The 26,891-nt window shown below is 45.8% G+C and overlaps 1 protein-coding gene across 1 annotated transcript in view; it reads left to right on the top strand.

The window, feature by feature from the left end:
- SV2C (synaptic vesicle glycoprotein 2C) overlaps positions 1 to 26,891 on the top strand; it is a 167,690-nt gene that overhangs the window by 99,025 nt on the left and 41,774 nt on the right. Inside the window, exons 4-5 of the mRNA XM_019532225.1 lie at positions 18,307 to 18,440; positions 18,586 to 18,675. Of these exons, the coding sequence (XP_019387770.1) occupies positions 18,307 to 18,440; positions 18,586 to 18,675 (224 nt within the window). The remainder of the gene's footprint in view (positions 1 to 18,306; positions 18,441 to 18,585; positions 18,676 to 26,891) is intronic.

Raw genomic sequence — 26,891 nt, 5'->3', positions numbered from 1 at the left:
TTATTGTCCTTGATGCTTGAAGCTAGTTGGAGTTCAGTTGCAGCCTTGGCTTTCCTGGTTTGCTCCCTGCAGGACCGGACCAGTGCAGAATATAAATATTATAACAGGACTAGTGTCTGTTGGGCACTTTGCTTCCCTCTTGGGCACTCTTGCCCACTCCCTCACCTTATATGGCATGCCTTAGTGTTATAAAAGATAGGTTTGGGAGACTGTTCTTAGGTAGCCCAGCTGCTACTCTGGTACCAATTTGCTGCCTGCAACCATTGTTTTGGAGTATTTTTCACACTTCCCACAGAAACCTAGGCATAAAGTAACTGTGCTGCTCCAGCAGTGTTTTTTTTTTTTTTTTTTTTGGAGCAGTTTAGCCCAGGAAAAAAATAACTTTTATGAGCTATTTTATCTGTTATTTCTGGTGGTGTGACCAATCTCAGAGGTATTGCTTCTTGATTTTGCACTGCATGATCCACCAGTTCTAGCACATACTAGTATCTGGCAGCACTTCTTGAGTGGCTCTATGGTATCCATCACTGCCCTTTTGGAGAGCATCTCCAGAATGGACATAGGTACCCAGGGAGATTTCTAGGTGGGGTTTCTGGTGTGACAAAGGCCCCCTCTACGTGTGTAGGTAAAAGGTGCGTTGGAGGACATACAATTGTGGGATCGTGCATTAGATCCCATTGCATCTTATTGCTGGTGCATAGGAGCTCAATCCCAGGTTCTCCCTGCACTGGCAAGAAGCAGGTTCTCATGGCCTGGAGCCCCCTCAACTGCAGGGCTCCCAGTTGTGGGGGCAACCCATGCACCCCCCACAACTGGGAGATCATTGGTGTAGGGAGCCTCCCATCCTGAGGGTTTAACAGACCCCCAGGACAGGAGATCATTGGGAAGCATGCTGCAGGGACCCAACTGTGGTTTTATAAAACCAGGACTTTGGGTCCCAGCAGCTGCAGAGTGCTGCCAGGACCCAGAGTCTGCAACAGCTGACAGGGCTCCCAGCCACAGGGAAGTACCTGCTACACATGCTAATTAAACCTCAATAGCAACCAGCTATAAAGTTAGTACACATTTTTAGGTCTAACTTTATGCTGATTGGAGCTTTTTATTGTGTGATAGCTACTTTATACATGTAGCTGATCTTAAGGTAACTGTGCAACTAACCAGTTACTTGCACAGTATTTGTAATATGTAGAAGGGGCCTAATTGATACTCAGGACACAGATTGTACAAATCTAGGACCTTGTGCATCATTCTGCTTTTTCCTTCCGCCATCCTTAGTCATGGGGTTGGGGCCCTATTACAATGTAAATCAACTGAAATTTTACCACATGTAGAGAGCGATCACTTCCCTCTCTTTAAATTTTCCATTAGAATTTTAGAGGGAGTCCTCCCCACAAACTATATAACGACCCCACAAATTAGAAATAGTTAATAAGAGAATTAAATGGCATAGTAAGTTATGAGAAAGATTTGCTGTTCCATTCAAAGATGCTTTATCAGGCCACTTATCTCATAGTCTCAAAGTACAAGAACCCAAAGAAGCAATTACTTAGTATGAAGCCATTGTTGAACAGGTGGAAAATTCTTTCACAAAATAGTCTCTTTTGTTGGGAGTAGGTAGTGTCAATGACATAAACCATCGTTCAATGAGGGGCAAATAATTTATATGCAGTTTCTATAGATCTGAAGAGAGATTTTGACATCATAAACTGATTAAATTTATGGAAAAACATGGCAACAGCAGCAATGAATAAAGTTCTCTTACAAGTTATTGCTAGTTACTTTTCAAATATAGCATCTAAAGTGTATTGTGGGATTGGTGGTGCTGTTCCAATATTTTTTTCAGTTGAAACAGGGCTATGACAAGGATGCTTGCTCTCTCCACTCCTTTTAATTTTATTGCTGCGTGATTGAAAACCTGTGCTAACAGGGAATCAATTCTACACATCTATAATATTGAACAGTTCTGTCCCTGTCTTGCTTTATGCAGCTGACACATTATTAATGGCCCAATCCCAAATAAGTCTCCAAAGGTTATTAGATGTTTTTCAGCAATAAGGTTTTTCAGTCTTAAATAGCTTGGAAATTAAACACTGCTAAATGCAAGTTATTGGTTTTGGGAATGAAAGGAGGAAACAAGTTTGGTTTTTACAGGAAAAGTGATTAATTTAAATCTCTTGTATGATAGGGCACGGTCCTAGCACATCTGTCACTTTAAGAAGGGAACATGCTGCATGAGAAGCAGCCTGTAAGTATGGCAGGGACCAATTGGAGAGTCACCTGATCAGAAGGGGGCCAGGCTTGAAGCATATAAGCCCAGGGCCTGAGCTGGTCAGGCAGTCTAGCCTTGAGAGCCACAGGGAGAGTAGCTTCTGGGCAGCAGGGCTCCTGGGTACATCTGAGCTGGGAGTAAGCAAAATCTGGTGGTTTGTGGAAGGGACTAAGGGGACATAAGGAAGTCCTAGCTGGCTTAGAAAGGAAAGGGGAGCCAAAGGTTCAGAGAGCCCAGAGTTTTACAGCCCAGGAAGGGGCGAGTATGAGCAGGGCCAGGGAGCCTGAAGGTCTCACTGGCTCAGGGCCAGGGCACAGAGATGAGCCAAAAGTGAAGGAGTACCACAGCTGGATATGGGCAGGGCCAGGGGAGGGCAGGAGTTTCAACTGGCCTAGGAGTGGGGTCAGGGCCCAGAGAGAGGGACCAAAGATTGGGGGTCACATCTGGAGACCGAGGTGAAGGAGCCAAGGAGCCTGTAGCATAGGAGGGATAAGGACTGGGTCTGGGAGCCTGTGGCCTAGGAGGGGCACGTGTCAACTGGAATGTGTTTCATCTGTAAGGCATGAGCATGTGTGACCTCTTCGGGGTCTGTCCACTAGTGGCCCTGCCCACCTGTTATGGGCCAACCGCCCACCTTCTCATCTGCCACGCCTTGTTGTTGCTTACTTAATTAGAGGATGTTAATTAAGCAGGAGGCTGCCCATTTTCTGCCCCGATGCCAGGGGGAGCTATCTGTGGCTCCTTTCCTCCCCTTATACCGCAGCCCAAGCCTTGCTGATATACCGGACATTGTTTGGTCAGTCTTGCTCTCTCTGCGCCCTCTGCTGCTTGGGCTTTCTGTAGCCTTGTCTCACCACTGTGTCCCCTCTGGGTCTCATCAGTCATCACCCCCTCTGCTCTGTAGCTTCTCTCAGCCTGGGGCTCAGGTAGCTGTAGCTGAGCCTGGCCTTCTTTGGCGCCGGGGTCAGTGAACACCAAAATGCTGTGCCCTCTCAGATGCTGGGGTCAGTGTACCCCAAATGATGCACCTCTCTGGCGCTGGGGTCAGTGTACCCCAAATGCTGTGCCCTCTCTGGTGCTGGGATCCCCACACTACCGTGGAGCCCATATGAGGCCTCCTCCAACCCCTAATAGCTTCACCTGGCCCTCCGGTCTAAACAGCGAACACAAAAACACAAGCCCCTGGGCTATAACATAAAATCTATGCCGTCCAGCTAAACAACATTCAATCCCTACCAGGGAATTCTCCACCCCATAACAGCAACCAGGAGCTACTCATGCAGTCGGGCTTCTCCTCACTGTTTGCTCTGGCAGAGCTCCTTCTCCCTCGACTGCCGGCAGGGAACCCCCTGCCTGGTCTCGGCCTGGGGTTATACGAGAGCCAGGCCCTGCTCCTTCCAGTCAGCTGACTCCCACTGATTACCCTGGCAACCCACAGCTGGATTCCTTACTGATCACTCCCCAAGTAGCAGGCACGTCAGTGCCCTGCTACGGCATGGTATACCTTAGCTCAATTAAGAATTCTAAATTATTGGTTGAAAATTAGATCTTTTACACCTATTGGTAAAGAGAGCATTTTAGACACCACTCCTTTCCCATGTAAACCCTTGTCTGGGTATTTAAATAACATCCAGACAAATGATCTGAGAAATGTACTGAGAGTCACTGATCCAGTATTTCCACTATATTTAAAATAAGACATAAATATAAGAATTAAAGATGCTAGCATACAGGCAGTGAGATTTTCTCAAATTTTCCCTTTTGAGATTAATAAAGCACCCTTTTGGCCTAGAAACCTATACAGCTGTGGTACAAAACTACAAATAACAACAGGAGACCACTACTAGATTGTGATCCGCACTAATGGGATCTGCAGTTGTTTTATGTTTTTTGTACCATTGCATTTTGTTTAAACTGGTAGCATGTGCAATCTGCTTGTTTACTTTTAGCAAAAACTGTAAATTATATAAATGTTCTTGAATATATCATTTTTATTTTTCATTTTACTGTGTCGTTTTAGTGCAAGTAAATTACTACTACGCTCTGAAAACAGGGTGCTCATCTTATCCTTAGGCATATGATATGTGAATAAACATGATGGGTTGTATTCCTCCTTGAAGGTATCTACTTTACCCAGGTTTGGAAAAATTCCTTATTTATGACACCTTAAAAAACCTATGCTTCGTTAGAAGCAGGGTGTCATTTCTAGCTGTAATATTTTCAGTTGGAAATGTGGGACCCGGGGTTACCCCATAAATACATATATTTGATTCATATATATATATATTCTGTGTTTCTGCAGTGACTGCTATTTATTTTGAACTGAAGTTACCAGAGGGCATTTTTACAGAACTCTTGTACCCATAAAACACTACAAAGGAAGGTAGCTTTATACAAGTTCTCCTAGAAACAAATTGCCAGGTATGCTGCAAATCACTTTCTTTTAGTGTAGGCACAAAAGAAATGACCTTTCTTCCTTCCTTGGATCATAACTATTGCTTAAAAATACTTTTTTAGTTTAACATTTCCATGGGCTATGTCCAATAGGTGCACTTACGTTAGAGGGGAAAAAAATCATCTTACAAAGCCTGCAAGTCGACATTTAAGTAAGTGATAATATGAAAATTAGCTTCTTTGTACATTTTCTTATCTGTTTGCCATGCACTACAGTTCCATAATCTGTCACAGTGATTCATTTGGTCATTTCTTGTAATCAGTAGAGTGGGAAGGTGATATTCAATGAGAAGCTTCTGCAGAGAGTTCAGACTCACTTACTATAGGTTTTATTTTGCACTACTGCCCAGGAAAACTATTCCCAGGATGCATCAGGGCCAATTGTTTTAACGATCCATAGCACTTTGGAACTTGCCACTGGTTTCAAGATTAATGGCTTTTGGATACTGCATTTGCAGGGAGCAAGGGTAAAGTTTAACTCTGGGTTGCTGCACAGTACTCTAAACACAACAGACATAGAACATTTATGCCTTGCCTATTGCATTATAAATCAGGGAGGGGAGAAGTAAATTGAATGAGAACTAGAACATGCCTATATTTGGTTCCTAAGCTTACCTGCTGCCAATCAGACGAATGACGCTGTAAGGCCAAACTCCTAGATTATTGCAATGGCTCAGTTTTGCAGTTTAGCTAATGCAATTTAATGAAGTTCTTAGATGTGTTAAATATAAGAATAAGCAAAGATGCTTATACGTTTTTGAGAAGTATTTTGTTTTGCAGCCCTGTGAAGGAGTATTTGAATAGATACTGAGCAAGTAGCACTAGGCTAAGGAAAATACGTTGTCACTCTTTTTTTTCTCTTTTGCAATACAGAATTATTATTCCCTTATAAAATGTGGAAATGTGTGATTAAATCAAGAGAAATTGCCACAACCAAAGACAATGAGAAGAAGGAAAAACGGGATTAGGAAAATACAGTGTTTAATGAGGCTACCATGTGACAAGCCTTAGGAATTCTGAGAAATCATCCAAGAGAAAAGCTATTTGATGTTATGATGACAGCAAGGTAGAGCTTGTTGTGGCAGGGCATTTGAGGTGCCTGCCACTTTAAGAGGTAAGGCAGCTTATGAAGCTGCTGGCAGGTTCAGGCCAGGGCTAATTGGGAGTGAGCTGACACAGGGAGCCAGCAGGTGACTGAGCTTGATAGAGGGAATCATCTGTCTCTCAGCCCTCAGAGCTGGTGTTGGCAGTCAGGGGGTGGCGCCACCTGACTCTCCAGTGGGGGGCGAGGGGGGTCATCTGACTCTCCAGCCCTCAAGAAGAGGGCTGGATTTAAAGCAGGTATAAGTCCAGGCCCTGAAAGAAGCTAGCAGTAAGATCCGGAGTCTGCTGAGAGAACACCGCCTCAGCAGGAGGACTGCAGCTCTGAAGCACCAACACAGAGAAGACATCTAAAGCAGTCTTGGAGGTTTTTGGAGTCCTAAGGGTAGGAGGAGATTCCTAGGGACCCAGGGAGGGGACTGGAACCCAGATTGAGAGGCTGAGTGTGGGACCAGCAAGAGTCCAGGAACCCCAAAGAAAAGGATAAGTGAAAGAAAACAGCAATGGGGATACCATCTCTGAGGCATGGAGCATGGTGTAGGGAAGGAACGGAGCTATGCACTTATACCATAAGGCAGGGACCACAGTGCACCTGGTGGCCCATTTGATTTGGGAAGCCCTGGGGCAGCCTCCCTCATAATAATGTCAAAGCATGGCAGGTGAATGAAGGGATGGTTGCCCAGCAAGTGAGGGCTGCAGGGATTCCAGGGATTCCTGGCCACTCCTAGAGAAGCACTCTGCCACGTCTGTGTCCATAGATCTGAACAGGAGTCCTGTATTAAATGTAGCACTGCTAAACATAAGTTCACTAAACTTAAGTCGCTTTTCAGGTGCAGGTTATTCTTACCTAAGGTTCTCCATGATAATCTTCAGCAGCACTGTTCTGGGAAGATAGAGGATATTGGTGATGCATAGGGTGTGCACGTGGATGCACATGCACCCCCTAACATTGGTGGTGCACCCTGCAAAAAAACCACCGACCCTGCCAGCAGCGCCTGCAGGCAGTCACCACTCACCATGCCCCCCCATTGCCGCCACCAGCATCTGTGGGCAGTCACTGATCGCCACTGGTCACCACAGATACTCTCAGTGGTGCCTGTGGGTGATTGCCAACCTCTGGTCAGCACTCACCACCCCACCCCACCCCACCGCCAACACCACCACGGACATCTGTGGCAGCTCCCCGCCACCACGTCCCCACTGCAGTCATCGTGCCTCCCCAGGCTCCAGGGGTACATAGCATTTACGATAGAGGACATGATTTTTGCTGTTAAGTTAGTTCTTAAACTATCATAACTAAGGCTGCATATACACGTTCATATAATATGGGAGAATTCTCCCAGGTTTGTTCTCGTGGTTATCCAGAGACACCTGTTATCCAGAGATACCTGAATAGACATTTGAATAGAAAAAGTTACCCAGAGACATCTGCACAGACATTTGAATAAAAGCAGAGAGCTTTTAATGTTAATTCTGCACAGCCAGGCAGACCCTGTGAATATATCTCAGCATGCTCTGCAGGCTCCCTCAGTTTGTTTGGAGACAGAATGGCAGCAGTGCAAAGGGTAGCCCTGATTGGCTGACCCAGACTGCCTGTGTCTCCTTGTAGCACAATGTGGGATTGGGAAGGGGGCATGTTCTGTTCTCTGCTTGGCGGGAACAGCAGAGTCCAGTGAGCAACACAGTCTCCTGGGGGAGAGGGGAACAAAGCAAAGCATCCTGGGATGCTGGAGAATTGTGCTGTGGCTTCTCTCAAAAGAGTTGTACTGTATATAGATATTTGTTCTCCCAGAATAAACTCTCCTGGGAGTGATTTGACCCTGGCTGTTCCAAGGTTACTTTTCTCCTGGAGCAGCCATTTTTATACAGGCCTGAATGTCTGTACACTTGTGGTTTCTCCTGGGAAAGTAGCAACTCTCCCAGGATAAACTGAATGTCTGTAAGTAATACTACACGTGAAGCTAGATGCAAGCACGGGCGAAAAGATGGCAGAATCTGTTTGTAATTAGGGACAGGGGAGGAGTATATAAATATTTATCCTAATTGTGCTTGTTGCTGTAAATAATTCTAGTGTCAATTAGCTAGTTCCATGACTGTTTGCCTGGAAGATGTGAACCCAGATTTTAATAGACCATTTGTACAGGTCTACACTGAGCAACAGAAATGAGTATTTTTACTGTGGCTGTCATTTGGAGTTTTCAGGTATATGTCCATAGGGTTGTAATTTCAAGAGTGACTACACGGCTCTGGGTGCAAGGATGAAGGGGTGAGGGCACAAGTTGTGTTCTCCTTGATTCTTCCGGTCAAGGTGAAAGGCCCTGGCAAGAGCAGCCACATTCTGTAGAGCAATCCATGGCTGCACAGGGGGTCAGCTTTTTAGATCATGGGTTCTTGTGCCAGGAAGAAGGATTGCTAGGAAGAGATGGGATCTACCTGACCAAGAGAGGGAAGAGCATCTTTGTAGACAGGCTCACTAACCTAGTGAGGAGGGCTTTAAACAAGTTTTTTCTGGGGGATGGAGACCAAAGCCCTGAGGTAAGTGGAGAAGCAAGAGAGCTGGAAGAAGCAGAAGGAGGAGGGGGCAGCAGGGTAGGCTTTTTTATTCTTTCTGAGAAAGTGGGACAATCGGCTAGTTACCTCAAGTAATTATTATTATAACTAACATATACCTCAAGTGTCTGTATATGAACAGGTGGAACCTGGGAAACAAGCAAGAAGAACTGGAAGTCTGTGCAAAATCAAGGCACTGTCACATCATTGGAACAACAGAGACTTGGTGGGATAGTGTGCGTGACTGGAGTATTGTCATGCATGGGTACAAACTGTTCAGGAAGGACAGGCAGGGGAGAAGAGGAAGAGTTGCTCTTTATGTAAAATAGCTGTATGATTGCTCAGAGCTCCAGTACGAAACTGAAGATAGGCCTGTTGAAAGTCTCTAAGTTAAGGCTAGAACGGAGAGCAACAAGAATGATGTCATGGTAGGTGTCTGATACAGACCACCAAAGTAGGAGGATGAGGTAAATGAGGCTTGCTTCAGACAACTAGCAGAAGTTTCCAGATCACAGGCCGTGGTTCTCATGGGGGATTTCAATCACCCTGACATCTTCTGGGAGGGCAATACAGCAGTGCACAGGCAATCCAGGAAGTTTTGGGGGAGTGTTGGAGATGACTTCCTGGTGCAAGAGTTGAAGAGATCAACTATGGGCCGTGCTCTTTTTGACCTGCTGCTCACAAACAGGGAAGAATTGGTAGGGGATGTAGAAGTGGATGGCAACTTGAGCAGCAGTGACCATGAAATGATTGAGTTCAGGATCTTGACAAAAGGAAGAAAGGAGAGCAGCAGAATATGGACCCTGGACTTCAGAGAAGCAGACTTCTACTCACTCAGGGAACTGATGGGCAGGACACCCTGGAAGGCCAGTCTGGTGTGGAAAGGAGTCCAGGAAAGCTGGTTGTATTTTTAAAAAGAGGTCAGGGAATGTGTGGGTCCCTTAATAAAGGGGGTGGCAACCCAGTGACAGATAATCAGGAAAAGGCTGAAGTACTCAATTCCTTTTTTACCTGTCATCACAGGTAAGGTCAGCTCCCAGAATACTGCAGTGGGTAGCCCAGTCTGGAGAGAAGGTAAGCAGCCCTCACTGGTGAAAGAACAGGTTAGGGACTATTTAGGAAAGCTGGACATATACAAGTCCATGGGACTGGATACATGGCGTCCAAGGGTGCTGAGGTGATTGGCTGATGTGATGGCAGTGCCTCTGGCTGTTATCTATGAAAACTTGTGCCAATCAGGGGAGGTCCCAGATGATTGGAAAAGGGCAAAAATAGGCCTGTCTTTTAAGAAAGGGAAGAAGAAGTATCCAGGGAACTGTAGACCAACCAGCCTCACCTCAGTCCCCAGAAAAATCATGGAACAGGTCCTCAAGGAATCCATTTCTAAGCACTTGGAGGAGAAGAAAGTCATCAGGAAAAGTCAGTATGGATTCACGAAGGGCAAGTCATGCCTAACCAATCTGTAACCTGATTGCCCTCTATGATGAGATAACTGACTTTGTGGATGTGGGGAAAGCAGTGAATATGTTATACTTCAACTTTAGCAGAGCTGTTGATACTATCTTTTACAGCATTCCTGTAAGCAAGCTAAGGAAGCAGGGGTTAGATGAATGGACTGCAAGATGGATAGAAAGTTAGCTGAATTGTCAGAATCAATGGGTACTGATCAATGGCTCGAGGTCTAGTTGGCAGCTAGTATAAAGTAGAGTGCCCCACGGGTAGGTCCTGGGGTTGGTTTTGTTCAGTATCTTTATTAATCTGGATGATGGGATGGATTACACCCTCAACATATTCATGGGTGACACCAAGCTGAGGGGAGTAGTAGCTAGGATTCAGAGTGACCTAGACAGATTGGAGGATTGGGCCAAAATGAATCTCATGAGGTTCAACAAGGACAAATGCAGAGTCCTGCACTTAGGATGAAACAATCCCATGCACCACTACAGACTTGGGACCAACTGATTAAGCAGCAGCTCTGCCAAAAAGGACCAAGGACCTGGGGGTTACAATGAAAAATAAGCTGGCTATGGGGCAACAGTGAGCCCTTATTACCAAGAAGGCTAACGGCATACTAGGCTGCATTCGTAGGAGCGTTGCCAGCAGATTGAGGGAAGTGATTCTTCCCCTCTGTTCAGCACTGGTGAGGCCACATGTGGAGTTCTGTGTCAAGTTTTAGGCCCCCCAGTTGGAGAGAGTCCAGCAGAGGGCAACAAAAATGGTTTGCAGGCTGGGGCACATGACTTCTGAGAAGAGGCTGAGGGAACTGGGCGTATTTAGTCTGCAGAAAAGAAGAAAGACTGAGAGAGGATTTAATAGCAGCCTTCAGCTACCTGAAAGGGGGGTTCAAAAGAGGATGGAGTTGGGCTCTTCTCAGCAGTGACAGAGGTCAGAACAAGGGGTAATTGTCTCAAGTTGCAGTGAGGGAAGTTGAAATTGGATATTAAGAAAAACTTTCTCACTAGGAGAGTGGTGAAGCATTGGAATGGGTTACCTAGAGAAGCGGTGGAATCGCCATCCTTGGAGGCCCAGTTTGACAAAGCCCTGGCTGGAATGATCGAGTTGAAGACTGTTTGACTTTGAGCAGGGACTAGATGACCTCTTGAGGTCCTTTCAAACCCTAATTTTCCATAATTCTGTGAATATTGATTATATATCTGAGAATAAAACAGCATTCCTAGTTATGAAGGGCAGCAGATTGGATGGCTGATAGAAATACAAGTAGCAGCTTATTTATTGAAAATTAAACCTTTTGGTTTTGGATCTGGTCCTCTGTTAAATAAATTGAAAGGTAAAAAGGAACTATGCAAGAGACAGATTTCATAGATTTGAGCTGATTTTGTTTATATTGTAACTGTCTTTTGTTGAGACTTGGTGTATATTGCATGCAGGACACTGGATTTATTTGTAACTCAGCTGTTGTATAATATCTATATTGATGTCATCCCTACTAATCTTACGCTTCACTGGCATTAGGGATAGAACTTTATAATCTGCTTTGTGCTACCTGAAATGTGGTAGGGAGGTGTTATAATAGTGCTAGAACGGAAGAGTACTGTATTGATTCAGAGTCTCTAAACTGAAGTATGTATGTGGAATAAAAGTATATATTAAATGATTCTCATTTCAAAAAATAAGAAGGGGCAGATATACAACAATTTTGGTTTTATGGCATATGCCTTTAAACAAATACCACATTAAGAAGAAGAGAGAGAGAACACAAAAAGTTACTTAGCCCAGTCTAGAGCTTAATTTGTAAGAGATTGTTGAACTGACTGAAAATCAGTCTGGAGATCATTTGCACAGGAGCATATCCTGTGCAATAAGGGATGTGATGTGTTTCAGTTATGTAATGACAAATTGAAAGCAAAAAAAGAACAAGCTTAAATTAAGAGGGAGAAACCAGTTACATAAATTATATACCAGGAGATTTGCCATCACAATAGGATTTCACATGAAACAGCTAGTGTTATTTGAGATAAGGAAGTAAGAATGCCTTTAGAAGTAGATCTTTAAAGTACAGTTAACATTAGTACACACGGAGAAGAGAGTGGCTGAACATGTGGATTATACTGTGTATTATTAAAATAGTGAACATAGAAAATGGCCAAATCAGTGGCGTTATATTCTCAGAGATCATTTCTACCCTGACACCAAAAATGTTTTAAACCATTACTGTTGAGTTAAAAAATGAATATTGAGAGTACGGTAGACTAGGGATGCCTTATCTTAGTAAAAGTAGAAGACACCAAAAGGGGGTTTTTTGTTACAAAACAAAATAAAAACTCATCTAATCTCTCTACATAAAATATATATCAAGAAATATATTGCTCTCAATTTGGAATGGATTTTGATCCACAGGTGACATACAGCATGAACTTCCACTGGTTCTACTTCATATTTCTTCTAAGAAGTCTATAGACAAGTTCTTTCATTTTACTTATCAACATAGGGGGCACAAAGAAGCTATCCCAAAATATTATTTTCTTTAGACATTTGTAATTGCCTTTTTTTATACCTCTCTCCTTCTTCACTTTTTCCACCTCTCAGAAGAGAGACCAATAAAATTTAATCAATTTGAATTTTGTAGATGAAGCAATTTTAATTACTATATGCCAAACAAAAAATGTTGAATTAATTTTTAAAAGTCAATGAAAATTAATTTTGAATGAAAATTGACATTTAATATTATTTTTGGTTTGCCCCCCAAGCTTTCAAGAATAAAGTCTGCCTTGGGTTGAAAGAAGTATATAACATTTCAGACATTTTGTTTCTTTTGGGAGAACTTGGAAGGGGATAATTAGAAATTAGATTTGTAAACTACAGCTGGCTTCAACCTTAACTATGATGGAACCTTCGTTAGTTTACACTTTGCAGTGTAATGTGGGATCCCGGGATAGAAGAAGACACTAATGTTATTTGTAGCTGTCTGATTATCCATACAAAAGGAAACATTTATTTTGTTGGGAAAGTAAACAACAGTCTGGTTTGTAAAAGTTAAATGAAAAATTGTTGTGCCACATCAAACTGCATATTTGCCAGGAAAATAAAAAGTGGATTAACCTTCATTGCCACATGCTGCCTGATTAGTCACCAAGAATGAAATACAAAAACATTTTTTTCTGGATTCTTTTTTAATAAAAATCTTTGTGTTCAATCTGCTTTTTAAAGCAATTCAGCTTTTCCAAAGTTAGCAGGGACTTAAGAAACTTTTCATGCCAAGATTCTCATCGCCCTTTCTCTTTCTCTCATATGCTGAATGCAGTAAATGACCCTTGAAGATTATCCATCATTTTGTTTCTTCCTGAGAAAGAGGCAGCAGAACTAAATGACCGGTAAAACAAGTTGACGCAGTCTGTGAATTACAAACAGTGGCCAGGACGCCAGAAAATCACATTCACCAGCCTGCAGATTGAGGTCATTCATAGAACTGTTGATAAGTTGCAACAGAAAAGAACCTGGTTACTTTTTTATGCTGATAACCAGGGCCATCCCTAGGGGGGTGCAAATCAGGGCGACTACCCCAGGCCCTGCACTTTGGGGGCTTTGTGGAGCCGGCCTGGCTTTTCGTCCAGCCGCTCAAAAACCCCTCCCTTGCGCCCCCCCAGCTATGGGCCCCGCGCAGGCTGATTTATCCTGGGCCCCACACCCAGCTACGGTCATTTCTGCTGGTAACATAAACTATATAATATCCAATCGGTTATAATAGGAAATGAATGTAGGAAATAATAGGAAAGGAATTCATTTCTTATTAAATTTACTTATTTACATTCCAAACTGCCCTACATGTTTAACACATGTGTACCATCTTTGAAGAGTTTACAATCTAAGGTTCCAATCTTAAAATTTACAAGAAACAGACGGCAGGGTAGATAAAAATCAATGATTAAAAAAAGAAATTAGAAATTGGGTTTTGTTATTTTTTATTTAATTGTATTTTTTGTTAAATGGTTTTTAAAAAAAATAAACATATAAAGATAGCTTTAATTTAAGATACGTTAGAGCTCAAAAATATCACAAAATGCGGATTATAATTTCTAAGTATATGCTATTTGAGATGATATATTCATGTAACCTTTTGAGAAAAGTTTTATAAACAGGTCACAACAGGCCATGGACTATAATGGGGGGCCCAATCTTATAGTTAGTTTCATAGTTTCTAGGGTTGGAAGGGACCTGAATAGATCACCTATTCCAACCCCCTGCCATGGCAGGAAAGATTATTGGGGTCAAACGACCCCAGTATGGGGTCCCCAAAGGCTCCTCTGTGAATTAGTAAAGATTAAAGAAAACCACCCTGCCCAATGGGACTCAGTGCCCAGTCTAGAAGATGCCATTAAGCATCTTTGTGATACTTAGATCAGTTCTCAAACTCTGAATTTGTATATCCAGATCATAGTCAGACAAGGGTCTTTGAATAGATGTGATATCTTTTATTAGACCAGCTAGATAGTTGGAAAAATTGTTCTTTGCAAGCTTTTGGGCACAAACACTCTTCTTCAGGCATAGGGGGAGTTTGTTGTCACCAGAGATAACATCCTTGTTAACAGTAGTATATGGAGATGAGAAAAAACAGACCTGATTACTTGGGCTGTGCGAAATTGCGGATGCAGATTCAATTTGAGAGAGATTCAGCACCATTCAGCGGCTGAATCTCCCAACCCAAATCGAATTAGGGGACCAATTAAAAGGTTCAAATCAGTTTATAGACTTATATATTCATAGATTCATTGACACAGAGGCTGGAAAGGACCCCGGAAGATCACCAAGTCCAGCCCCCTGCCCCAGGGGCAGGAAGTCAGCAGGGATCATAGGATCCCAACAAGATAAGCATCCAAATATCCCTTCAAGGCATTCAAAGTAGGTGCTTGAACCACCTCCGATGGAAGTCTATTCCAAACCTTGGGGACAGTAAAGAAGTTTTTCCTTACATCCAGCCTGAAACAGTCATGGAGGAGTTCGTGACCGTTTGTCCTTGTCATCCCTTGGGGTGCTTTGGTGAACAGATGTTCCCCCAGATCCTGGTGAGCACCCATGATTAACTTATAGGTGGCCACCAGATCACCCCTGAGCCTGCGCTTTTCCAGGCTGAAGAGTCCCATGGCTCTCAGCCTCTCATCATAAGATCTGTTTTCCTGACCTTTGATCCTACGCATGGCTCTCCTCTGCACTCTCTCAAGCTTCTCCATACCAGCTCATCCCCTGCCCTATCCCCCCCTTACCTGAGTTTCCCCATGCCAATGCAGCCACGTGGTCCCAGGCCAGAAGCCCCTGCTGGGGCTTCCAGCTGGGAGGGTGGGGGCAAGCGGGCCCTGCTGTTGCAAGAGCCCACCAGGCTTCCTCTGGGTCCTACTGCCCCTGATTCCTGTCATCTTTGACATCCTGTTACATTTTAATTTTCAAGAAAATTTTAGGGGCCCCACAGGAGATTCAATGGCCCCACAGGCCGGATCTGGCCCATGGGCCAGATTTTGCCCACCCCTGGTCTAGAATATCAGTTATTAAGTAAAGATACCAAGGGAGCTTAGAACAGTTTACATTTGGTAAATCCATGTTGCATTTCTTCCCCATTTCCCTTTTCCTTTGTGCCTTTAGGCTAAAGTCAGGGCGCGTGGCACCTTGTAGACATATTTGTTCAGAGGCATGAGCTTTCATAGGCTACACTCTACTTTGTCAGATGAATCTCATGAAGTAACCCAGAACTGTCCACTTATGGGTCTGGGGGCCACATGCAGCCCTCAGGAGCCTCTGGGCTCCTACCTAGCCTCCACCAGAAGCGGATCCAGGATTTTATAAAGGGGGGTGAGGAAGTAGCAACCAGCACTGCAGGAGTAGCTGCACCCTGGCACCTCAAGCCTCCTCCCCATTGGGGCAGGTAGATCATGCCCCAAGAGCAGCAGCTGCGAACTTTAAGCCAAAAAAGATAGGTATTCCCCCATCCCTTCTCCATACTCAGATGCATGTCCCTTTCTCCTCCTCCCTGTCCCCTCTCCTCCCAGTGCCCTCTCCCCTGCCTGCTACTGCTGGCATTCCTGCCTTCCATCTTGTTCCAGGGGTATGGGGAGCTCCTTTTGCACTCCAGCTATGCTGTGTGGGGGCTGGGCTCAGTCCAGGATGGTGGCAGCAAGTGGGTTTCTCTTCCCCATGCCTGTTCCAGGGCTGGCAAGGAACATCCAGGGAAAACAAGCAGGGATGGGATACCTGCTCACCCACTGCCTCCTCCAGTGTCAGGTGCTGAGCCCAGCCCCCAGGCAGCATATCTGGAGTGGGGCAGGACCTCCCCTCATCCCCAGGACAGCCCAGATACCAGCAGTGAAAGGCAAGAGAAGCAGGATGGAAGTGAAGGGGAGAAGAGGGGACATGCCTTTGAGCATGGAGGGGAAAGGTGTGAGGAATGCTTTCCTTCTCCAGGACTTAAAAAAGTCCCAGGCTGTTACTCCTGATGTGTGGTCATAAAGAGGGGGTGTGGTTCTGCTACTATACCCATTCTGGATCTGCCCATGGCCATCACTCCCCCTATTGCTTCAGCTGCTGCTGCAGCCAGGGTCTCTTGGCTCCCCCTTCTTCCCTCAAATTTAATTTCCTGCTCCTGCCCCAGGCCACAGAGCAATGCCATGGCCAACCATGGTCAGCACTGGTGTGGCCCCTGTTGGCAAGGCCCACACTGCGTGAGGCCCTTGCCTACCTAGAAGCTGGACAGCCTTCAAGTAAATTGTAGTCTATGAAAGCTCATGCCTTTCTGAATGAGTTAGTCTGTAAGGTGCCACCCTTCCTTGCCTTCTCCACATCTTCAACCTAATGCAGCCAAGTAACTGTCTCTTTGTATCTTTTAATTTTCTTTTTCTTTAAAATGTGTTCTAAATCTGTGTATATATACAGGTCAGATTATTGGGCTCATAGTTGCTTAGATTGCATTGTTTCTTTTTCTTAAGCATAGAATTGTCATTGCTCCTCTCCAGTCAAACAGTGTCATCTTTGCCTGTTTTATTAAACATGACCTTGACCTGCAATTTCATATGCCGTTTTTCAGAATTTCCTTTTGTCTTCTCCTTAAAGTATTTCAGCAAATCGTTCTGCTGTATTTTCTGATTATTTCTGCTTTATCTTATTATACTACATAGCACTTAGGTATTTCTTTTAGGATTAATTTACAAGATTGATTCTTAGGTGAAAGGAAAATTTTTTCTGTATCCCTCCCCCCCTTTCTTATTTTTCCTGTTCCTCCTCATCTTTATTCAGTATTAAAGATTCTGATTCTGGATTACTTTAAACACTATGATCCTCAGTGCATTCAACTAAAGGTGTTTATTTGATATTTCTGATGTTTTGGATAGTCATTTATAAGGTGCTTTGCAATTAGATGCGAAGAGAATTATGCACTATAAAACCTTTATGCATCATACATTGTATTGTAATGCATTCCATTTGGGTACACATGCTGAGATTAGCAACATTAATATCTTCACTTTATAGAAAAAATACATCATCTTTAGCATTAGTACACAGTTGTAGACCTTTTCATTCATCTGACTTTGGAATCTTACATCAAAATAACTATTATTTATCTTTCAGTTCTATTAAAAGCAGAGTGGTGAACACCACCAAAAGAAACTTCTCAATGATTTGCCCAATCCTAAAAATGAAATAACTTGAGACAGACTCACTTTTGTAGATGAGTGGAAATCCTATATTAAACACTTCTGGCCCTATGCAAAAACTGTGTTGAAAGTAACTTAACTTGGCTGGAAATAGAATTCCAGTCCACCATAAATAATTCATTCTGATTTTAACCCCCTTTTTCTACTCATTTTCTATATTACAATTGACTCAGATGTATTTTTATGACTCTTTGTCATGCATTTTTAAATGCAGTTTTTAATTAATTATTAATAGCTTGCTGTATGAGTAAAACACTCAATATTCATAAGTCCTGTGTCATCATTCCTGTTTTCTCATTTACTTTGTGTAGTTTTTATAAATAATCAAGAGGAAGCCTTGAAGAAGCCATTTGGCTTTGAATATGTTGGCTGGCTACTGAACTAAACTTCAATTTTCCCATCATATTCACCTGAGGTTTGTGGAAGGTCCTGTTTATGAAGGCTGCAGTAATATCCCTCTTCAGTTCATCTGATTGTCTTTATTCAAAGATTCCGGCAAGAGGTATGAGGAATCTTCTTTCCTTGTGTCATGCAGCTTCTTATCCCACATTACAGAAACCAGTTCCAGTGTTGCTACACATGTAGATAAATTGAAAGGTCATATTCTCTGAGTATTTATGAAAATAAAACTTGATGCCTTGAATATCTGTGGAAAGAAAATAAGTCAAATAGGACAACCTTGGGTGTAGACCTATTTCCCACTACTTGGAAGGTCCAGACTATAACATGTACATAGTACTCCTTGTTTTGCTTCATGCCTGCTTTTCTCCTTTGTAGGATGGAGTTTCAGTATGGGATCTGCCTATCAGTTTCACAGCTGGCGAGTATTTGTGATCGTCTGTGCACTGCCCTGTGTCTGCTCTGTGGTAGCACTCACGTTCATGCCAGAAAGTCCAAGGTTCTTGCTAGAGGTAAATCTTGCAAAACATTCTTTAAAATTTCCTATTCCAATCTAAATGATTTCTGGGGTCTTATCGTAACAACACACCACTAGAAATTAAAATTACTAAACAGATTTAGTACATGGTTTAACATAAATATTTGTCAAATTTTTAGGTTGGAAAACATGATGAAGCTTGGATGATTCTCAAACAAATTCATGACACAAACATGCGAGCTCGTGGTCAGCCTGAAAAAGTTTTCACAGTGAGTACTGCTTTCCAAGCCTATCTCATAAAGCAGCTTCAGGTATTCCTGTTAGATAGGCACTGGTTGGTTTAAAAATAAGTACCTGTACTCTACATACAAGTTTTACATCAGGCTCAGAGTAAAGAAGTAACTCTAAACCAGGGGTCGGCAACCCCAGCACACGTGCTGAGCATGGCATGTGAGGCCATTTTGCTTGGCACACCACAGCCAGCCCCGGCTCTGGGTAGCTGCTGCCAGCGATGGAGCCCGGGCTGCTCCCAGGAAGGCTTGCAGCATCCCAGCTGTCTGCTGGGAGCAGCCCGGGCTCCCAGCTGGCAGCAGCTACCCAGAGCCAGGGCTGGCTGCAGCCAGGAAGCTAAGCTGCAAACAGCTGTGCTGAGCTCTGGAGCCTAGAGATCAGCTCCATACCGGTGCGTGCATGCACACCTCGGAGCAGGTGGTAAGGGAGGGGCCTGAGGCAACGCAACCCAGGTCTCTGCCCCACTCCTGGCACAGAGCTGGTGACTGGGCTCCAGAGCCTGGCGCAGCTGTTGGTAGCCAGCCTGGGCTCTGGGCAGCTGCAGCAAGCAGCAGGCCAAACAGCTGCACCAGGCTCCACAGCTCCAGCATCAGCTCCATGCGTGTGCAGTCACTGCCAGCATGGAGCTGATGCACCCTACCATGTACCCCCTGCCCGCATTTTGTTTTTCTGGCATGCTGGCACTCCAGCACCTTCCAAGACAAGCATTGTGGTGTTTTCCAGCACTCCAGCCAAAAAACGTTGCCTACCCCTGCTCTAAACTATCTTCTAAACGTAACGACTGAGATTTTCAAATAAGACTAAGAGATTTGGATAAAAAATCAGTAGGTATTATACAGATGTCAAAATACCCACTTTGGAAACCACTTGCAAGGTATATCAATCAGTACTGTAACAACAACTTCCATTTTATTAATATAACCGTAATAGGTTTTTCTTAAGACTATGGCTGCAATTCCACCTCAAAATTAGTTTGAATAATAGTAGGAGGAAAAATTCCCTGGACGTCTTTCTTTGTGCAAAGAAGTCTTTTCCAATGACTTTCCATTTTAATCAGCTAAAATAATAGAGGTTATTTTATACTTTTTTCTTATATTAAGATCCCATGTCATTTCAGGAAATTAATTTTCTTATAACCCCCAGGGAAGATTATATATCGTTGTTGACTCTTTGGCTTGGGCAATTAAGCAATATTCAGGGAGAAGAAATTAATAATGTAAGTCAGGTATTTCTTTGGTGCAAGCCTGCTCATTAACAAAGAATGTGCACAAAGCCCTGTTTTCTTGAACACAGTATAAATAAACAGCATCTTCCAGTTTCTTGCTCAGAAATCTTTCTTTCCATGTCCTTTGTATCAAAGAGTTCTGTCTTCCTGCTTTGTCTCAGGGCTAGTCTTGAAGCAGCATCTCTCGCTTTCCTGCTAACTTTCTGGTTCTTTTGATACACAAATAGTTTGCCAATTTTTTTTTCTTTCCAAAAGCCCTTAATTTTTACATTCAGTCTCAGGGATACCCCTCTGATCACACTTAATTTTCCTCAGACTGCCATGCAGTTGATTGCCCTAGAAGATAACTTTAATTGTCTCCCACTATCTTATATCATGAAGAAGTTCAAAGTTCCTTCTGTTCACCTTAGAAAAAGGCAGGGTAACAGAGACCATCTTCTACCAGGTCTGCAGTTGACAAGATCAAGACTCACCTGACATTTTTTTATGAATACCTACCCGATCAATGTTGTTGTTATTACCAATAATACCTTATTTCATTGGTAGGTAAAATGGATTACCTAGGTCTATTAGGTAAGGCTCTGGGCAGATGTAGCATCTTAAGTGCTTCAAATGTTGCTCAATTTTGAAGTGCTTCAAATATAGAGCGCCTCAGTCAATAACAGACCCACAGCCCCCTGCCATGACCCTCCCCACCCCACAACCAACCAGTGTGCTTCAAAAGATGCCCCAATGGGGAAAAGCAGGTCAGAAATCCTGTGAGTACTGTCTTGTGCACTTGGCTTCCAGTCCCTTGGTTCCGGACTAGGAGAGGCATGCAAGGAACCATTTTGTCCAGTCTCAGCCTTGTACAAATGTCGGGCTCTGGAGTCCCTTCCAGAACCAGGAAATAGGAAGTCCCATGCCCCTCCCCGCACCAAAACTGAGAGTACAGAGGTGGTGTCATGCTTGGGGATCCTGGTTTTCTCTGATTAAAAATTGCAAATTCTCTGATTCAAAACCCAAAATCCATGATAAAAATTAAATGTCCCCCAGAGCCCCTCCCCAGCACTGCTGGTGCCCCATACTCCCCCCCAGCCTCAACAGCCTTCCTGATGCCCCTCACAAAAGCCCCACAGACACACAGACACAGACATGCAGACACAGAAGCACACACAGACACTGACACCCACACCAACAGGTAAGTGTGTGTGGGGAAAAGAGTCAGGGCACAGCAGGGGAAAGGGAAGGTGCTGGAAGGGTAGATCAAGAAGGTGGGGATCATGCCTCTGTGCCCACTCCCAGGAGCAGGGCCAGGAGGTGAAGGCAGGGGTACCAGTCTGAGGGCCACACATGCACCCGGCAGCCTGACGGTGTTCACACACAGGGGCCACCACCACAACTCTGCCACTGCACCCTGTGCTACTATCCCATGGCCACCCACATGGCAAGTGGCACAGGGCACAGCAGCTGCACTGCAGTGGCAATCGCCATGTGTGAGCCACATACGTGCTGCCCAGCCAGGGCATGGAAAGCGGGGTTGCATGCAACGGCCACCACTGCACTGCTGCTTATGCCTTGCGACTGGCTGCACAGCTCTGTAGCAATCCAGGATGGTGGCGGCTGCATGCTGGCTGCCAGTGCTATGCGGACAAGCACTGCCACCTGGAGCTATGCCCTTCGCCCATGGATCCTAGAGGTAAGTGGGGCTTGGGGGCTGTGGGGCAGGACTGGGGAAGATGGTTGGGGGCTCAGGGAGCAGGGGGTGCTGCTGGCCCCAGGCAGCACACCACAGCCATAAGTAGGGCCAGGCAGTGAGGGCAAGGGTGCCCTTCTGCAAGGGGCTTTGTGGGCAAGCGATGTGGGGCGCAGTGTGGTGGTGGCCAACATGTGCAAGCTGCATACATGCCACCTGGCCATCTGCCCAGGGGAGGGGGAGGCTGGCATGCGACTGGCTGCACAACTCCATGCCTGGCTCTGCAGCAGCAGTGAGGAATGATGGCTGGTGGGATGGAGGGGCTCCCACATGGTGGCCACTGCTGCTTACCTGTAGGGCCATGCCAGCGGTGATGGCCACTGTGTACAGAATCTCCCCGCACCACAGCAGAGCTGTGCCCAGAGCTGTGCGGATGGCCGCAGGGCAGCAGCGGCAGTGTGGTGGTGGTCAGGCAGCATGCAGCCATCCTACCACCATCCCTACCACGCTGCACGGTGGCCACGGCTGTCACCACACTGCTGCTGCCACCCTGAGGCCAGCCGCACAGCTCCGGGCACAGCTCCATGGCAGCGTGGGAGGTTTTGTACACAGTGGCCATCACTGCTGGCACGGGCAGCCCCACAGATAAGTGGCAGCAGCCACTATGTGCCAGCAGTGATGGCTACTTCATACAAAACCTCCCTGCACCATCGCTGCCGCCGCAGAGCCGTTCCTGGAGCTGTGCGGCTTTCCACAGGGTGGCAGTGTGGTGGCGGCCATGGCCACCGCGCAGCGTGGGATGGTGGTGAGGATGGCTGCGTGCCACCCAGCCACCACCACACTGCCACTGCCACCCTGTGGCTGGCTGCACAGCTCCGGGCATGGCTCGGCAGCAGTGAGGGGAGGTTTTGTAGGCAGCAGCCATCACTGCTGGCATGGCCCTACGGGTAAGTGGCAGTGGCCACCACATGCAATCCCACCCCCTAGCCACCATCCCTCAGTGCCACTGCTGAGCCAGCCATGGACCTGTGCAGCCAGCCGCATGCCAGCCTCCCCCTCCCCTGGACAGCTTTCCGGGCAGCATGTGTGCAGCCCGCACATGGCAGACACCACCACACTGCACCTTGCATTGCTTGCCCGCAAAGCCCCCCGCAGAGGGTCACCCCTGCCCTCACCCCCTGGCCCTGCTTCTGGCTGCAGTGTGCCACCTGGGGCCAAGAGCATCCTCTACTCCTTCAGCCCCCAACCATCTTCCCAGCCCTGCCCCACAGCCCCCAAGCCCCACTTACCTCTAGAATCCAGGGGCAAAGGGTGAGTGTGAGCCCAGCCTTGGCTGACTCAGAGGCTCAGGCTGAGCCCTTCCCCTTCTCCCTCCCCCTCCAGGCAGGGCTTGGGGTTTCCCACCCTTTCTGAAATCCGTGGATTTCTCTGCTAAAAAGGGAAATCCGCGTTTTCTCTGATAAAAACAGGGAATCCATGGTTTTCTCCGTTTTTCCATGGGAAATGGAAAACCCATATCCCTGGCCATGATCCACCAGGCCAGCCAGCTTAGTGAGTAAACATGGGCATGGATTTGGGAGTTGCAGGGGCCACAAGTGAGGAGCCAACATGCCAAGTAAGGATGTGTGAAGCTTCAGTTTGTGATTTGATTCAGAGAAGATTCGGCCCAATTCGGAGGCCAAATCTCCAAATCCAAATTGAATCGCTAGAAGCTTAAAGCTTTCCAAATCGATTCGGAGCCTCCAAATCAATTTGGAAAAGATTTGAAAGAGATTCAGCAATTAGGAGATTCAGCAGGCAGTCTTTATGGGGAAACAGAAACTTAAAAGAGGGAGTGGAAATGGGGAAGGGGGCGGGGGAGAGGGAGCAGGGAGGGAAGGAGTGACACCTCTAGCTGGCTAGTGAGTGTGATTTCTCTCTGACTGCCTTTCCAATCACAGTGTCTGAGGGAGGGGCATAGAAACAGCATAAAAGCCTCTGCAGGCTTACTGTGACTTTTCTGAGCTCGTTCTGAGTGAACAACAGCATCAGAAAGGTACTGGACTGCCTTGCTTGCTTCCTAGTCAGTCAGTTGCCTGCTCCTTTTTGTTCTCAAAAAGGATTGAATAGGATATAGCTTAGCTTGGCTTAGTTTAGCTTAGCTTAGAATCTCTCTTCTTAATACTTATTCAATTCATTTCTTTCAATTCATATTTGTTCTTCTTTATTTTCTGCAAACTTTTAAAAAAGAAAGCTCAGTGTTTTCCCTGGCAGTGTGATCCATCACTGTCCAGGGAAGCACACATTACACACACTCACACAGATCATAGAAGTCATATATTCATTGAAGAAGAGATTTTATATAATTATTACATTAGTTATTAATATTATTAGTTATAGTTAGTTTTAATAGTTTACATACTGACTAAAGACAACACAGAAGAAGTCAGATAGAGATTCAGATTTAAATTAACATACACAACATATAACTCAGAGTCTTAGAAGAAGCAGAAGGAGAAGTCAGTCGTACATCACAGAACAGCACTACACAGCATAGTTATTATTCATAATCAATAACCAGGTCCATCAGCAAGCCACAGTCCACTACACACAACAACAAAGCAATCTAATAATCGCACAACCCAGAAAAAAAAAAGAATCAGTCACACATCGTCACAGGAGAGCAACACACACCATGGTTATTATTCATAATCAGTAATCAAATCCATCAGCAAGCCACAGTCCACTACACACAACACAAAGCAATCTAATAATCGCACAACCCAGAAAAGAAGAACCAACATCACAGAAGAACAACACACAAATTTATTACTTATTATTCATAATGAATAATCAGATTAATCAGGCCTCCACAGTCCATTACTCACAACACAAAGCAAACTAAGTGCACAACCCAGAAGAAAAAGAAGAACCCAGAAGTCAGACACACAGTCACACACCTTTTGCTGCATAGGAAAGATTAATATGAAGCATGCTGGAAAGGCAGGTGCCAGGTCTTCAGCAGGGGAGGGAGAGCGGGTAGGGGGAGAGCTAGTGCTGGTAGTCCCCCCACCCACCCAAACATAGACGCATCCTCTTCCCAAGCAGCCATGAGGCTTTTGCTGCCAGTGGAAGCAAGGAGATGGGAACAGTACCTGTACCTGGTGTCCCTGCACTTACACCACCTCCCCTAACTCCAGCAATAGGCACCAGCAGCAGCATCACTGTCTCCTCCACCCCGTTGTCATCTCCCAGTGTGAGCCTCCTACTACCAGAGAAGGAACTGAGCTGAAACCAGGGGTACTGAGCACCTTGGCTCAAGCAATTCTGGGGGCCAAGGGGTAATAAGAGTTTGTGCTCCACACCCTTCAGAGTTCCCCTAGATCCAGGTCTCCTTCTCCAGAAGGCAGCACCTTGAAGGAGGTTGAGGTTGTGGAGACTCAGTCAAGTGACTCGGATGAGGCAGCTCCTCCTGCTGTTGTGCCTCAGCCTGCTGAGGAGGGGGATAAGGCAGCATCCCCACCCTCAACCCAGAAGCAGGTGAGTAGCATCACTTGAGAGCATTTTGAGCTGGTAGATGATCCCAGGTTTGCTATTTGCCAGCACTGCTGAAGGCAGATCAGCCAGGACAAGGAGATGAAACAGTTCACCACCATAGTGATGCTGCTGCATCCCAGGAGTCAGCACCCCTTTGCCCTTCTTCCTGCTCAGCCTGGCACCAGTGCAGGTGTCCAAAGGGAAGTCCCCTGCTCACTCCAAAGCCCCCATCCCCCCAAAGCAGAGGCAGGCCAGCCTGGAACAGTGGGGGAAAGCTGCAGACAGAGGGGGGTGCATTTTCAAGGTGAGCAAGATCATTAGGGAAATGCTTGCTCTGGATAGGCAGCCCTTCTCCCTAGTTGAGTGGCCAGGGTTTAGGGGGCTCATGGCACTTGTGGCCCCATCTGACAAAATGCCCACAGGCACCACCTTTAGCAGGATGGTGCCTTCCCTGTATGATGCATGCAGGGAGTACTTGAGGGAGGAACTGCGCAAGGCAGGGCTGCAGGTAGCCTTGCACTTCACCTTGGACATCTGGAGCACCCAGGGTGACGATCACGCCTACCTCTTCCTCACAGGGCACTGGTGTGGTCAGGCTGTTGGTGGGCTCTCCTCCAAGCCAAGGTGCTGGATGATTCCCGCATGGGAAGGAAGATTATGGTGGCCATGAACCGCATGGTGCAGGGGTGGCTCATTGGGCAGGCTGAGCTCACCCGCAGGTTCATGGTCCCTGACAAAGGGGCCAATATGATCAAAGCTGTCTGTGATGCCAACTTTGTTGGCATTCACTGTGTGGCATGCAGGCTCCACTTCATAGTCAGGGATGCCTTGGAGGGGGACAGGGCTGCTGGTGATGGCGCCACCACCATTACTGCTACAAGCCAGCTGATTTCAAAATGCAGGAAGGTGCCAGGCTACTTCCACTGTAGCATTAAGGGGGGCAAGATGCTGCAGGAGAAACAGGCAGAGCTGAGCATCCCACAACACGAAATCATGCAGGATGTGGAGACTCGGTGGAACTCCACATACCTGATGCTCAGAAGGCTGGTGGAGCAACAGAAGGCCTGGCACACAATGCAGGCAAGAAAGCCAGTCAGTGAAAATAGAAATGGAGGCATCACATGGTGAGGGACAGGCTGGGGTCGGGGGAGGGGGATGTAGCAGCGCAGGTAAAAGTGCAGAGGTACCTGGAGAGTCAGATGTCCGGAAGGCGTAGTGCATCAGGATTCCACTGTCTGTGTTGAGTCCGTGAGTTTCTGTACGTACTACCTAGGAGTCTGATGAAGTCAAGTTCATAGGCCCAGTGGTTTGTTCATAGGAAAAGTGGTTTGTAATTTGTTTCCTCTCAGGATCAGGCCTGAGAGACTGGAAGCAGAGTATTTTTTGGGTGAGGAATGTGCCACCACAGGTAGTTGGGTATTGTTGTCTTTGATAGATTCTGGGGTGCAGTTCATGGGGGTACTGGAGATAGTTGGCAGTTTTTGTGTTTTGAGCTGTAAGAAGTTGGCTTCAGTTCTGGTGATGAGGTTAGGTGCCTGTTTGAATTTACAAACTACATTTCAGAGCCGGGCCTATGAACTGCACTTCTGTACCTAGGTAGTAGGTACAGAAACTCATGGACTCAATATAGGCAGTGGAATTCTGACACACTGCAACCTGCCAGACATCTGACACCCGAGGTGCCTCTGTACTTTTACCTGCACTGCTACATCCCCCTTTCCCCCTCCTCCTCCCCACCCCCATCCCCAGCCTGTCCCTCACCCTCTGATGCCTCCATT

The sequence above is a fragment of the Crocodylus porosus genome, unplaced genomic scaffold (assembly GCF_001723895.1).
Source record: "Crocodylus porosus isolate Cpor-Errol unplaced genomic scaffold, CroPor_comp1, whole genome shotgun sequence".
Lineage (NCBI taxonomy): Eukaryota > Metazoa > Chordata > Crocodylia > Crocodylidae > Crocodylus > Crocodylus porosus.
The sequence above is the reverse complement of the archived record's forward strand: the minus strand, read 5'-3'. Positions and strand labels throughout refer to the sequence as shown.